This window comes from Bombina bombina, chromosome 6 (genome assembly GCF_027579735.1).
Source record: "Bombina bombina isolate aBomBom1 chromosome 6, aBomBom1.pri, whole genome shotgun sequence".
Taxonomy (NCBI): Eukaryota; Metazoa; Chordata; class Amphibia; order Anura; family Bombinatoridae; genus Bombina; species Bombina bombina.
Genome location: NC_069504.1, coordinates 124,723,660 through 124,739,820, shown reverse-complemented (window position 1 = coordinate 124,739,820; position 16,161 = coordinate 124,723,660). Strand labels below are relative to the sequence as shown.

Sequence of the window (16,161 nt, the reverse complement as noted above, 5' to 3'; positions counted from 1 at the left end):
GACATTACTACCATTAACATATATAGCTGTGTTTAAAGGGACATGAAACCCAAAAATTATCATTCATGATTCAGATGGAGCATACAATTTTAAACAACTTTCCAAATTACTTGCATTATCTCATTTGCTTTATTCTCTTGCTATCCATTTTTTTAAAAACATACCTAGGTAGGCTCAGGAGCTGGGAGCTATCTGTTGATTGATGGCTGCACATATATGCCTCTTGTCAATAGCTTACCAATGTGTTCAGCTAGCTCCCAGTAGTGCTCCCAGTAGTGCAGTGCTGATTTTTCAATAAAGGATACCAAGAGAATGAAGCAAAATTGATAATAGAAGTAAATTGGAAACATTTTTGGGTTTCTTCTCCATTTACAAAATATATTATTTTCAGAACTGGTTGAGGAAATATAAAGATAGCGACTGTAATATATGCAAGTAGGATAATCCATAACTAGCTTGGGGTATTGCTAAATTTACTTTCACTTTAAATCCGGCCCCTGATATAAAATGTGTAATAGAGAGAAAAGGGCCCAATGGCACCACTGGTTGTAAATAAGGAATATAATTGTTGATACTTATATAATAATAGAATTGGGTGGAAGATAAAAATCTTGTATTCCACTTGTTGTATTTTTAGTATCAATGTTAGGTGCTGTGTACTACTTAGACTAGTAACAGGAATTGGGGATTGACATCTCCAAAAAATGTACACTTGATTAGCACTCTAATTCCCTAATGTGGAAATATTTGCTGAGTTTCAGGAATGCGGATCAGTGAATTAAATTAAAACATAACTTTTATTGGACTATATATTAAAATTAAATGGAACAAACAATACTTTAAAAACCCAGGAATGAGTCAACTTTGATAGGAGTATGAAGTAGAGCTCAAATAAACCAATTTGGTAGTAGCTATAAGATAAATCTTAATATATATTGCGACTAGAATACTGCCAACTGTCTGAGTTATCCGTTTCTAATACAGGTAGGGGTTAGCCTAAAAGATTTTTTGGAACAATCAAGGTTCTAGTTAATTTACTGACACATAATGCCAGATTATGTAGAGTAGTGATTATGGTATCTTGTGGTATACCATGTACTTAAATATGAGATTCGGTGTATTTGGGTTGCTTTTACAATGTTAACCACTTCTGATGAGTGATAAGCACCCTATTACGAATATCAAATTGTCACTAGTAGTACACAACTGTTATTGCACCATCAGCCTAGTATCAGAATCTCACTAGGAGTACATATATATTTGTTCTTTTAAAATATTTGTATTGGATAACTTTCTTCAGCTAGCGAATAGATAACACTGGATGAGTGGATTCGTAGTATATTTATAAACACCTTTGTATGGGTCTCATCAGTGTGTTTGTCATATAGTCTAGGTATTCTAGGTTCAGACTTTTATCAAGATTTACTACAGTGTATTGTCTGATTTATTGGCTCTTTAAATTATTTATAGTGTAGGTGAACCTGTGGATTTTAGCTGCAGCTGTCGTAACATAGTATAATGTGTTGCTGATATGGCTTGTTTATAAAGCTCAAAGTGGTATACAAGGTTAATCACCAGAGTTCTGATAGTACTCTAAATTTTAAGGAGCTGAATATAGATCGAGTAACTTTCAATCATTTGTTTGTTATATAGTATCGAAACCTCTTACTGCAGCATAATTCTCGCGCTGCAAATGTATATCGATCTATCAGCAGTGACTTAGCACCATTAACGTTATAGTTTTTATAGTTATTGATCACTTGGTTGCTCTAAAGTTATTAATATCAGCGTGTCACTAAGGACACCTAGTGCTTATATTGCAGCCTGATCGTCACCGCTAGTAAGCTGACAGTAGCTGACAGCCAATATTATGTCTTATGACTGGTAGCGGTACTATTGTAACCACCTTATAAAATGATTTTGCCAGATTCAGTTTCCCACATTAATACTAAGTGTCGGTATATATGTATGCAGAGATACCTGCCGTTATAAATACTGGGTATAAGCCATTAAATATGACTTCAATTTTAAGTATTAGCTGTATCACTAAATAAAGTACCGAGACAATACCGATATCGCTGCAGTTTGTTATTAAAGTTGGTTACCAATTATAACCCTAAATCAAAGTTTTTCCTGATATTAAAACACATAAATTTTTTTCTATAAGGAGCCCATTTAACTCCCAACCTCCCCTGACATGTTTCGCCGAGCAATTCGGCTTTCTCAAAGGGTTTTACGGAGGTGAAAACTTGGCGGGTATTTAAACCCACTGACTCCGCCTATCATGAGCATGTCATGAGTTGTTTAGCGAATCACAAGTGGGGGTGTGTATGTTTACCTTTGCCCACGTCTGCGTAAGATATGAGATCACACATGTTTCATTCTTTTTTAGTCATTATTTAGCAATCTAATCTTGCGTATTTGATACATTTTTGGGTAAGAGTATGTACTAATATATTTCTTTCTAAAGAGGAGTATAGTTCTATTGATATATTAGTGTATTTTTGTAGCACTTATAATAAAGAATTCTATTGTTGCGGTTCTTGTTTGGCACAATGTAGGTCACCGATATATGTGTTTTTTACTCGCCTTGAAGTAAGTTGACTGAGGAAAGTGCTGTAATTTATCTATATAAATAAATGAGCTAATGTATAAGAGACTAATGTTGAAGTTCTGGTTGTCTCTAGCAAAGTTATTATTTCTACTTTTTTATACTCATGACACTATTTCAAGTGTCACTAGAGCTATAATGCGCACCTCAATTATATTAACAAAACTAGGTTGTAAGTATGTTGGTGATATAAAACGTATTATAGTGTCTTATAGATGCTAACAGATTTGACTATGGGTTTCTTAGCCATTGCATATATCTAGTGCTTAGTATTTACCTAGAATGTGTTTACTTAAAGTGAGTGTACTTGTTAACAAGAGAAAGTGTCAATGTTTAATTAATTAGTGTTAAGGTACTGATGTTTGGTAGTATTACCTAAAATAAGATTGTTGTAAAATCAAAACTACATAATAATGATAATGATGATGTGAGAAATAAAGTAAAAAAGATTTTTTGAAAAAATATATTATTTTGTGTATTAATAAATGTTTTTCTAAAAACGTGAAAAAGAAAAAGAAAAGAGGGGATTTTTCTCTTTTTTTTAAAAAAAGTGCACTAATAGATTGTGAACATATTTACATCCGTAGTTTTGGTAGATACTTTGATTTGTGGTTCAGTTGTTTACGCCAATTACTAGAAGTTGTGGACTCATTTTCAGACAGTAGATCTTCTAGATCTTGTAAGATCACTCTCTCCTCTGTTGTTAAATTGCCTACATTTTGGTTTTCTATTGAATTGTCCGTTGTATTAAATTGTTTCTTGAGAAGTAGTTTTCTCAGAAACAGATGGATATCTTTAATGATTTCGAATTTATTTAGGCTTGTACCTGGGCAGAATGACATGCCTTTGGATAATACTTTTACATGATCCTCTGAAAGAATTTTTGTAGATAAATTTATAATTTTTAGGTCTTCATTCTCATTTTGGAGAAGGGGCTGGGTGTTCTTTTGTAGGGTTTCGTCATTTGTTTTTTGTCTTTGTTGTGTCTGGCTCGAGATACCCTTTTGTTTGCTCCTCCCACCTCTTCTGGTGGGTCTGAGTTTAAACTGTCCCCTTCTAAAAAATCTTTCCTTTTGCGTGTGTTCATGGTACTATTGGTTTTCATTGGTTTGGAGGGACCTGCTACTTCTTCATTCGCTGAATCAATGTCTTCTGTATCTGTGTCAGAAATATCACTTTCCACTATTTGCACTCTGCTGGGAACATTTTTTGAGCTATGAGTATTAAATCTTTTTTTCCATTTGTACACTTTTTTGTTTTGATAGTCTTCTAAATCTCGCTTGAATTTGCCTGTTTTTGTTTGCTTAATGTCCGATTCGTATTTATCCAATTCATGTTGGTACTTTTTATAAGTAGATTCAAACTCTTTTAAGCTCTCAAATTGTTTTAGTTGTTCATTGTGTGTGTTTATAATTTCCTCGAGTCTATCATATTCCGCTTTATCGTGTCTGATCAAAATGTTCATTAGTTTGTTTGAACACTCTGACAGAGCATCTTCCCACTCAATAGTATGATCTGGATTTCTAAATTCAAACGCTGGAAATAATTGGATTCTGAGGCCACGAGGAATTAATTTCTTTTCTAGGTATTTCTCAAAGAAATGGTGATTCCACCAAACTTTATCTTGTTTGTATAAGTTTTTGTGGAGTTCACGTAAAGTCTTATCTAGTGTGTCTGAATTTATTTCATTAGTTTCCACTGGGGATTCACTAAATACTTCTTCTAAATCTATTTGTCTCTTTTTTTGTCTTGAAACTCTGTCTGATTCCAATTTATTTGACATTGTGCTGGATTTATTTCCAGTTCAGTGTGCTCTATTGGAGGAAGCCTAATTTTTAGGCTAAAAACTTAGTAGAAGAGAGAAAAGGGCCCAATGGCACCACTGGTTGTAAATAAGGAATATAATTGTTGATACTTATATAATAATAGAATTGGGTGGAAGATAAAAATCTTGTATTCCACTTGTTGTATTTTTAGTATCAATGTTAGGTGCTGTGTACTACTTAGACTAGTAACAGGAATTGGGGATTGACATCTCCAAAAAATGTACTTGATTAGCACTCTAATTCCCTAATGTGGAAATATTTGCTGAGTTTCAGGAATGCGGATCAGTGAATTAAATTAAAACATAACTTTTATTGGACTATATATTAAAATTAAATGGAACAAACAATACTTTAAAAACCCAGGAATGAGTCAACTTTGATAGGAGTATGAAGTAGAGCTCAAATAAACCAATTTGGTAGTAGCTATAAGATAAATCTTAATATATATTGCGACTAGAATACTGCCAACTGTCTGAGTTATCCGTTTCTAATACAGGTAGGGGTTAGCCTAAAAGATTTTTTGGAACAATCAAGGTTCTAGTTAATTTACTGACACATAATGCCAGATTATGTAGAGTAGTGATTATGGTATCTTGTGGTATACCATGTACTTAAATATGAGATTCGGTGTATTTGGGTTGCTTTTACAATGTTAACCACTTCTGATGAGTGATAAGCACCCTATTACGAATATCAAATTGTCACTAGTAGTACACAACTGTTATTGCACCATCAGCCTAGTATCAGAATCTCACTAGGAGTACATATATATTTGTTCTTTTAAAATATTTGTATTGGATAACTTTCTTCAGCTAGCGAATAGATAACACTGGATGAGTGGATTCGTAGTATATTTATAAACACCTTTGTATGGGTCTCATCAGTGTGTTTGTCATATAGTCTAGGTATTCTAGGTTCAGACTTTTATCAAGATTTACTACAGTGTATTGTCTGATTTATTGGCTCTTTAAATTATTTATAGTGTAGGTGAACCTGTGGATTTTAGCTGCAGCTGTCGTAACATAGTATAATGTGTTGCTGATATGGCTTGTTTATAAAGCTCAAAGTGGTATACAAGGTTAATCACCAGAGTTCTGATAGTACTCTAAATTTTAAGGAGCTGAATATAGATCGAGTAACTTTCAATCATTTGTTTGTTATATAGTATCGAAACCTCTTACTGCAGCATAATTCTCGCGCTGCAAATGTATATCGATCTATCAGCAGTGACTTAGCACCATTAACGTTATAGTTTTTATAGTTATTGATCACTTGGTTGCTCTAAAGTTATTAATATCAGCGTGTCACTAAGGACACCTAGTGCTTATATTGCAGCCTGATCGTCACCGCTAGTAAGCTGACAGTAGCTGACAGCCAATATTATGTCTTATGACTGGTAGCGGTACTATTGTAACCACCTTATAAAATGATTTTGCCAGATTCAGTTTCCCACATTAATACTAAGTGTCGGTATATATGTATGCAGAGATACCTGCCGTTATAAATACTGGGTATAAGCCATTAAATATGACTTCAATTTTAAGTATTAGCTGTATCACTAAATAAAGTACCGAGACAATACCGATATCGCTGCAGTTTGTTATTAAAGTTGGTTACCAATTATAACCCTAAATCAAAGTTTTTCCTGATATTAAAACACATAAATTTTTTTCTATAAGGAGCCCATTTAACTCCCAACCTCCCCTGACATGTTTCGCCGAGCAATTTGGCTTTCTCAAAGGGTTTTACGGAGGTGAAAACTTGGCGGGTATTTAAACCCACTGACTCCGCCTATCATGAGCATGTCATGAGTTGTTTAGCGAATCACAAGTGGGGGTGTGTATGTTTACCTTTGCCCACGTCTGCGTAAGATATGAGATCACACATGTTTCATTCTTTTTTAGTCATTATTTAGCAATCTAATCTTGCGTATTTGATACATTTTTGGGTAAGAGTATGTACTAATATATTTCTTTCTAAAGAGGAGTATAGTTCTAATGATATATTAGTGTATTTTTGTAGCACTTATAATAAAGAATTCTATTGTTGCGGTTCTTGTTTGGCATAATGTAGGTCACCGATATATGTGTTTTTTACTCGCCTTGAAGTAAGTTGACTGAGGAAAGTGCTGTAATTTATCTATATAAATAAATGAGCTAATGTATAAGAGACTAATGTTGAAGTTCTGGTTGTCTCTAGCAAAGTTATTATTTCTACTTTTTTATACTCATGACACTATTTCAAGTGTCACTAGAGCTATAATGCGCACCTCAATTATATTAACAAAACTAGGTTGTAAGTATGTGGGTGATATAAAACGTATTATAGTGTCTTATAGATGCTAACAGATTTGACTATGGGTTTCTTAGCCATTGCATATATCTAGTGCTTAGTATTTACCTAGAATGTGTTTACTTAAAGTGAGTGTACTTGTTAACAAGAGAAAGTGTCAATGTTTAATTAATTAGTGTTAAGGTACTGATGTTTGGTAGTATTACCTAAAATAAGATTGTTGTAAAATCAAAACTACATAATAATGATAATGATGATGTGAGAAATAAAGTAAAAAAGTTTTTTTGAAAAAATATATTATTTTGTGTATTAATAAATGTTTTTCTAAAAACGTGAAAAAGAAAAGAGGAGATTTTTCTCTTTTTTTTATTTTTTTTAAAAAAAGTGCACTAATAGATTGTGAACATATTTACATCCGTATAGTTCGGTTAAGATGTGTAGTAACTGGGAGTACCTCCTTCATGGATTCATCATCCCATATATTCCAGCAAGGGTCTTAATAATTATCGGTGTAACTGTATTTATACATAAAAACTGATTATTTCTGTAATTATAAGTATGTAAAATAATTATTGTGCTCATTAAGACCTTGAGGTTGGACTGAGTTCATTAAAAAAATCCATCTACTTTCATGTTGTAGAAGATTTTTTGATAAATCACCTCCTCTTATACCCAAACTTATCTTCTGGATTCCTGCACAGGTAAGTGAGGTGTTTTTCCCTTTATGGTACTTTAGAAAATGATAGGCCACTGACGTGAGGTTTTTCCTGTCCTGTAGGTCTTTCGCTGCATTTTTTATATTCCGAAGATGTTCTTGTAAGCGGGTTCGTAACTTACGTGTCGTCATGCCTATGTATATTTTAGGGCATCCACATTTGATCATGTAAATGACCCCTGAAGAGTTGCAACTGATATATGCTTTTATATCATGAGATTTACCAAATCTGTCTTTTATTCTGTGGGTTTTTTTCATGTGTTTGCAACTACTGCATGTACCACAAGGGTATGAGCCTTGTACAGTAGTTTTCTTGATAGTTTTCCTTTTTTCCAGAAAATGACTTGGGCTTATCATATCTTTCAGATTTTTGCTTCTTCTGTAGCTCACATCCACTCTATTCCCCAAATGTTGTTTTAATATGGGGTCTGATTGCAAAATCTTCCAGTGTTTGTTTATCACACCAATGACTTGTTTGCTGTTTGAGTTATAAGTCATAATAAGTCTTGTTTTGCCGTCAGATTTTTTTCTTTTTGATTGTAGTAATTCATTTCTATCGGTTGAGCGTGCTCTTTTTTTGGCCTTTCTGATAGATGTCTTACTGTAACCTCGTTTTTGTAGTCTTTCATCCAGCTCTTGTGCTCTTTTTTTGAACAAAGATTCTTCTGAGCAATTTCTTTTAGTTCTCAGGAACTCTCCGATTGGAAGTGATTTGATGGTATTTGGTGCATGATCGTTTGTGCTGAATAGTAATGTATTTGTTGCTGTGGATTTTCTGTAAAGATCTGTCCCTATCTGGCCATTAGGGTTTTTGAATATTAATAGATCTAAAAAGGGCACTTCCTTTTGACTTGTATAATATGTTAATTTTATATTGAGTCGATTAATATTTAGTTCCATCAGGAACTCATCAAGTTTCTCTTTGGGGCCCTCCCAGATGAATAGAATGTCGTCTATAAATCTAAGCCAACAGGGGATGAATTGTGTATACTTGTCATATTTGTCAGAGAATACTATGATTTGGATTTTCTTCAGCGGACATGCCTAAGTAGTATTTAACTGCTTTGAGACCAAGTTTGTGGCTTATGCTGGTGTATAAGGCCTCTACATCGGCTGTCACTAGCCATGTGTTGTCATCTAACCAAATATCCTGTAACTGTTGCAGAGCTTCTGTGGTGTCTTTAATATATGAGGGAATTTGTGTTAGAAATTCTCTTAGTCTGCTGTCAACATATTTGCTGGCTTTTTCCGTGAGATTGTCTATTCCCGATACAATCGGACGTCCAGGTGGATGTTCTTTATTTTTATGTATTTTAGGTATGCAGTAAAAAGTGGAGATCTTAGGCATGTTGACAGTTAGAAATTTCTTTTCCTTTTCTGTGATGACACCATGTACTCTCGCATTCATTATTAGATTAGAGTATTTGTCTTTGAAGTCTTCAAGTGGACAATTCCAGAGTTTTTTATAACAGGTGGTATCCTTTAATTGTTTTTCCACTTCTTGCATGTACATTTCAATGTGTAATATTGTAAAGATGAAAAGGTGAAATACTATTTTTTCTTCTTTATGAAACAAAATGCAATTGCTGCTGCTAAGCAATAACTATTTATAATTTCCTAGAATTCTAAGTAACATTCAGTATTTGTAAAACATCTATATATTTCCTGCTTTTTCAATTTTCAATATCAAGTTTATTTTTAGCTAACGGTATGTCGTTTTTTTTTTATCTATGTGCTATCAATTGATTAAAAAGCTACTGTTTTTCTCTAGGGTTTAACAAAGGGTAAATAATCAGCACTCAAATATTGTGTGCAGCTTTTATGGCACTGTTATGTCAGGATGTCTCTTGTGATATATTTCATTGCAGAAAAAAAAAAAGCTTGTCACAGATTTTTACCTACTAAATTCCCGAAAGACTTTAAAGAAGACTTTTGAAGAAAATATGCTTATAAGATTTCAACAGAAATAAAATGTATTTGACAGAAGAAAACTATAAATGTTAAGATTCCAATAGAGATGATGTGATAAATGTTATATATTTAATGTCTACTTCACATGCTCCAGGTATCATTAAGAGGTCAGTAAATGTCACAAATAAGTTCACTTGAAATATATAATTAAAGACAGGAGTATTTCATTTAACACTGCATGGTCTCCTTTCTGCACCTACGACGGTAGCTTTTTTTTTTGTAAACAGCAGCACACAAATCACCTAACCCAATATCCCGCATTGATTTATTCTAACATGCGCACTGTGCTGCCGCACATGCACTGTAGCTTAATTCAAGCCATAAGAGACATTAATTGGGTTGGCGGTTGCCTTCTGTGTGACTGAACTATACACTCAAATAAAAAGGGCGTATGAGGACAGAAGTAAATTACCTAATGCAATCTTGAATTATATTTAAAGAAATACTATATATTTAATGTGCAAAGAAATCTATTTAAGTGGACTTCTTATATGTTACTTTTACTGTTAAGTTTATGACCTTAAAGGGACATGAAACCCAAAAATGTTCTTTAATGATTCAGATAGAGAATATAATTTTAAACAACTTTCCAATTTACTTCTATTATTTAATTTGCTTCCATCCCTTTTGCTGAAAGGTTTATCTAGGAAAGCTCAGGAGCAGCAAAGAACCTAGGCTCTAGCTGCTGATTGGTGGCTGCATATATATATATATATATATATATATATATACCGATTGTCATTGGCTCACCCATGTGTTTCGTCAGCAACTAGTAATGCATTGCTGCTCCTTCAAGGAAGCATACCGAGAGAATGAAACAAATTTGATAATAAATGTTTATAATTGTACGTTCTACCTAAATCGTGAAAGAAAATAATTGGGTTTCCTGTCCCTTTAAACACACAGCCAAGTTGATGATGGAGATATTTAAAAATAAAAAGCTGTATGTCCTAGAATAGGCACAGTCAAACCTCAGACCTTCACTGAACCAAAAAAAGTAACCAAAGGTGCTAATCCAATTTAAGAGTTTGTGCAACTTGACAGAGTATAAATCACAAAGCATGCACTCATAGTAATGCATTGCCTTGATATAGTACATGTACCTTTAAAAAAATAAATGCTGCAAAATAGTTTGTTTTTATTATAAATGCCTACCCCTCTTAATATTACTCTTTTGTCTTCTGGTGGTACAGCCAGTGTAAGCAGTGATGCATGTTGAATTGCATTTCATTTCATTACGATCCAGACTGATGAACCTCTCACTGTTTATAGTGGCCGTCTACACACTTCAGATGAACTACTCATGCACAGTTCTTATGCCTGTCTCTCCAGCATGCTTCAAATAACACAGCTTTACCCCCAGTATAAGAAAAGAAAAGAGTAACGAAGGGTTCAAATTTATTGTGCGCCTGCAAATGGGTAAATCGGGCAAACAATAAATAACCCGCCATTACAAGTAACTAATTATTGCTACCACAAGCTTGCAGTAGCAATAACCCCCAATTGCCCCCAAAATAAAGAATGTAATTTTTTTTTATTTAAAAAAAATATAGATTTAAAAAAAAAAAAAAAAAAAAAAAAACTGTGAAAAGCAGCTATGATAGCTTAAAGTTGGCCGGTGCCGGGTATTAGAAAAAAATGTCACTGAAAAATACCTTTACATAGTGATCTATGGGAACTGTTTGCTCCTTGTAAATATATTTGTATATGCTTATATATGTATGTGTTAATATGTGTATATACACATATTAACACACAAATATATATATGTATTTATTCATATATATTAACAATCTGCTACCCATCGCTGCGCGACTTACCTCCCTTCGCTACGCTAGTTCTCATGCTGTGACTGACGGCATCAGAACGAGGCTCCCATTGGAGCCTAAAGAAGTGTGGTCTAATGCAAGTTGCACCTTACTTGTAATGCCAACGCACATTAGTGTGCGCTGGTATTACTAAGATGAGCGCAAAAATCGATTTTGCGGAAACGATATTTTGCGCTCAGCGAGCCCTAAATGTTTTATTTAAGTTTAATAAAAAATGTGTGTATACCATCTATGCAATATATATATTTACATGTAACCCCTCCAGATAAGTGCATGTTCCGACTTATGCATGCTCATACAAAAAGAACAAAGTAAATTTGATAACAGAGTCATGAAATCATAAAAGACTTTTTTTTTATTTCATGCCCTTTTAAATCTAAATGTATAATTTGTTACTGTAATAACTGAAGTATAATTAAAATGTAGGAATATATAATGATATACATCTCCCTTTAAGTATATTCTATAATCTTAAAACAACAACAACAAAAAAATAACTACCAGCATTATCAATTATAGTATCTAACAAAAAAAACAAGAACCAATATATATTATTGCCATTTATACTCTTGTAAACAGTGGGAAAAATATTTGCAATTTAAAATTCATCTTCTAGAAATATAGTGATTGCTGTAAACTGTAATATTTTCGTATAAACAATTTGTTCAGTAAGATAACACAGTTATAAAGTGATTTGACTTACCATTTGATGCTGTGAAATCTATGGCAACTGTGAAGTTAATTTGAGTCCTGTGGATAAAACAGATTGAATATATTATTAAAATATTATGTGTATCTATTTTCAGCAATGTATTGATATATAAAAATAATATCCTAAAATATTTTTTGTTATATAGTGAAGATCATACATTTGTACACAATTTGTTTAATATTTTTAATTTAAAAAGTCGATGACATCTAAAGTTAAATAAATTTGATTTAAAATATATAATAACGCCAATGACTTTTGAACATATTAATGTAACAAGCTAATACTCTAGAGCAGAGGTGGCGAACCTATATAACAATTACCAAAGGTGGCCCTCAAAACAAATCTGCTGGCACTTTGTTTCTGGACGTCTACCATACTGCTTGGTTTCATGGGCCAGAATTGTAGTATTTAAACAGACACTAAACAATAAATAAATGTAATCTAATTATGAGTGCCACCATATTGAAACCTAGGTTACACTGCAGGTATCTGAAGGAGAGTTGCTGCACATGTGCAAAAAGGTCAGCACTGGAATGTAGTGAAAGATAGATTTCAACATGGCGGCACCCATGACTTGAAAGAGATGAGGAATAACCTCAATACTATGCTTATAAAATGTATTTAGGGCTAGATTACGCAAATATTTCAACTTCTGCAAACTCATAATCTCTGCTTAATTTTGTTATCTCAATGTGGTCTACTGAGCGTTAGATTACGGGTTGTAAGCGAAAATATCACTCCCTAACGATCGCATCCTTGCGCTCAACAGCATGTGCGATTGCGGATGCTACCCCCCATAGACTTGAATGAAGCCTCGTTTTTCATGCTGACAGCCTGATAGCCAGAGCTCACTTACCCTGATCGCAAAAACACAGCAATATATATATGTATACAAATGAATACATATATATTTATGTTAGGAAGAGTGGTATTAGGGCGCACTGTTCATGAAATTAGTAGCCAATATATTATTAATAGTGGTATCAGAGTAATAGGTGTAGAGTAAAAATAAAAATATTGTTTAAAATAGATTGTTCTATATGATATATCTAGTATGAGTATTTGTACCAGCGGCGTTTGAAACAGTTGTGTCAAAACATATTTGCAAGTTATGTATTTGAGTAAGATGGTGTACCAATCAGATCAATTAGATATCCTGAAAGGAAAATAGTTTCCCTTTCTGTTACAGATAAAGGTACTAGAAATTCACTTAATATGATATCATAAAATACACAAAGTTCACAGATTTTTGTAGTCCCAAAGTTCACTACAAGAGAATAATTAATAATATATTGGCTACTAATTTCATGAACAGTGCGCCCTAATACCACTCTTCCTAACAATAGTTCTCTCTAACATTTGAAATAGGACAGTGTAGGGTGGGGACCCTACAATTGCCCTTATTTCAGGTATAGGGGCAGCCAGTTCATCCTATTACATTACAAACTATATTCCTCTCGGGGGGGACACCTAGCGCTGAATCATCCTTTTCTCTTCTAACACCACCATATATATTTATGTGTTTATATGTGAATATATGTATGAATACATTACGATACACATATATTTAAAGAGATAAATATGTTAATAAAGTTGTTCCAATGGATGTTTCTAACACCTAACATCTCCTAACTTTAACCCCTTATAATTTCTCTGTGCAATATTATTATTAGATGATTTTCATTAGACTCTGTTAATATGAGTTTTACTGTAAATTGTATTTGTGATGTGTTTTGTGACACTTTTTAGGTTAGCACTATTATTTTTATTATTATCGGTTATTTGTAGAGCGCCAACAGATTCCGCAGCGCTATAAGCAAAGGGGGAGTACAACAAAACAATTATAGGGATCAAATGGGTAGAGGGCCATGCCAAGAGTTGCACGGTTGTAGTCAGCTCTTAAGAAGGTGATCTACAAACAGCTGGACTTTTAGGCTTACATGCTAATGGGGTTCAGGGGATAGCAATGGAAGAGAGGAACTGGTATTAGGAAAGGTTAGCGTAGGTTGTTTACATCCCTGAACTATGCACTATGGTTAACATCTGCTTTTCAGAAGCGGTGTTAACCAAAGCGCAAATTGTAATTGCGACAGCGTGATTGCATTTACTTCCCACTTGTAATATGAGTAGAATTACAGGTGCTCATGTAAAGGTGCATTTTTGCCCTAACGCCACTGCACGGAGCGTTGTGCTCCAACTCCAATCTAGCCCTAAGTGTTTAATGTTTATTTATTAAATTATTTTTCTTATGGATTCATGTTATATATCAGAGATAAAGATTTAATTGTTGATATATATTTTGAATTTAAAATTATTTTTAAAGTTTTTTTTCTTGCCTCTTTAATTTAAAAAGGATAAAATGGGCAGTAGAGAGATGCAAGCAACAATGGTGTAAATTTAGGGGCCGATTTATAAAAGCTTCTACTGATAATAGGATGGAATCCGCTTGAATCTCGCGTCATATTTGACGCAAATTGAAACCGCCGTAATTAACAAAGCATCGACATCGTCATATGTTGAAATGTGTGACGTAATATACGCTCCCGCGATCTCAATCTGCCGCAGTTCGATGCTTGCGTCATTCCAGATGTTTCGAAATCACATTTGACCCTCTTCCCAATTTATCAAACATTCAACAGGTACGCTCACGTCTTTTCCGCCGCAGCATACCTATCATTCAAACCACCACCTTTGAGGCCGCGAATGCCATATAAATCAATGGGAGTCTGAAAACCCAGAAAGGTTATGTTAGATGCTGCAAGAGAATGAAGCTTATTTCATATTTATGTAAATTAGAAAGTTCATTACAATTGTATACTCTTTCTAAATCACAAAGACAACAAAGACGCATGTCCAGTATCTAAATAATATGTTAAATAATATTAAAATCATATGTAATTTCAAGGGACAGATTCATTTCAAAAGTAGTTTTAATGACAAGTAAGGTCTGTCTGACAGCAGGACTAGTAGATATAGGGATAAAAATGAAATAAATACATTACATACTATAGCTAACTTCCTTTTCTTGATCAATCTAATTTCACCATGTTTAACACATGTAATACAAGTCCCACTGCATTTCACACCACATTGGACGCAATACTCAAACTCCTAAACAACCCACAAACTAGTGAAGTTTTCCACCACTTTTGATTGGAAAATGCATAATTTCATGATTTATGACATCAGCAAATCTGATTTAAATATACATTATATACTATCACTAACAAATCAAATTGCTCGATACTTGAGTCACTGATCACTCATCAGAACTTGTAAGTGCCATTTGTTACATTGTGTATTATACTTTGAAAGGATGTATATGTGAAATTAGTATTAAAATTAAACATTGATGATGACATTAGGACACACAGTGTAATATTTTTGACAATGATTTTAAAATCGATTTATGTTTGATTCAATATAATCTTAAAATGATAGCTCAAAGGGATAGTCCACCTAACATTAAACTGTCATGAATCAGATAAAGCAGAAATTAAAATTACCTCTTTACTGTCAAGATATTTTCAGTGTTTTTCTTTCTTCTCTTAAATTTTATTTTCATTAAGAAATAGCATCTTATATGCCAGCCCATTTTTTTTTTTTAAATAATTTTTTATTAACAGTAATAATTCACATAAAACATAAAAGTAAATCACAGAGCTTGAAAACACATATAACCAATTCTACTCTTAAGTTAAATAACAAAGTTCTGTCTTCTTATATCAAATTGCTGACATTTTTTTTTTGTTATATACCCAAAGTCCACCATCAGTAATACTTGATCTAATAATACAAAAACAATTAACAGAAAAGGAAAAAAAAAAAAAGAAAAAAAAAAAGGAGGGAAGGGAAGGAAAAGGGGAGGGGATTTTTTTTTTTATATCCTCTCTCTCTCCCCTGTCTCTCCCCCCCTACCATGCGTCAAGCAGTACTAACTCTGAATTCCTGAATGGAAAGATCATCAGCTCTATTTCAGCTGTTGAGTATCCTTTGATGAAAGCAGACCATTTAGAAAATTTTTTTTTAATGTCTTCTTCATTATTAATATTAGTATCTCTCTGCTCTATCATACATTGTTTCTTTAGATGATTCCTAACTTCTAAGATTTTAGGGACTTTTTGTCTCTTCCAGCCTTTGAATATCAAATATCTGGCTGCTAGAATTGAAAGAATGATTAGTTTCTCCTGAGGATGCTGTTTTCC

At 33.3% G+C, this 16,161-nt stretch overlaps 1 protein-coding gene across 1 annotated transcript in view; it reads right to left on the bottom strand.

Moving 5' to 3' along the window:
• Positions 1-16,161, bottom strand: part of CPNE8 (copine 8) — a 959,176-nt gene that overhangs the window by 180,228 nt on the left and 762,787 nt on the right. Inside the window, exon 14 of the mRNA XM_053716599.1 lies at positions 11,948-11,994. Coding sequence (XP_053572574.1) covers positions 11,948-11,994 — 47 coding nt within the window. The remainder of the gene's footprint in view (positions 1-11,947; positions 11,995-16,161) is intronic.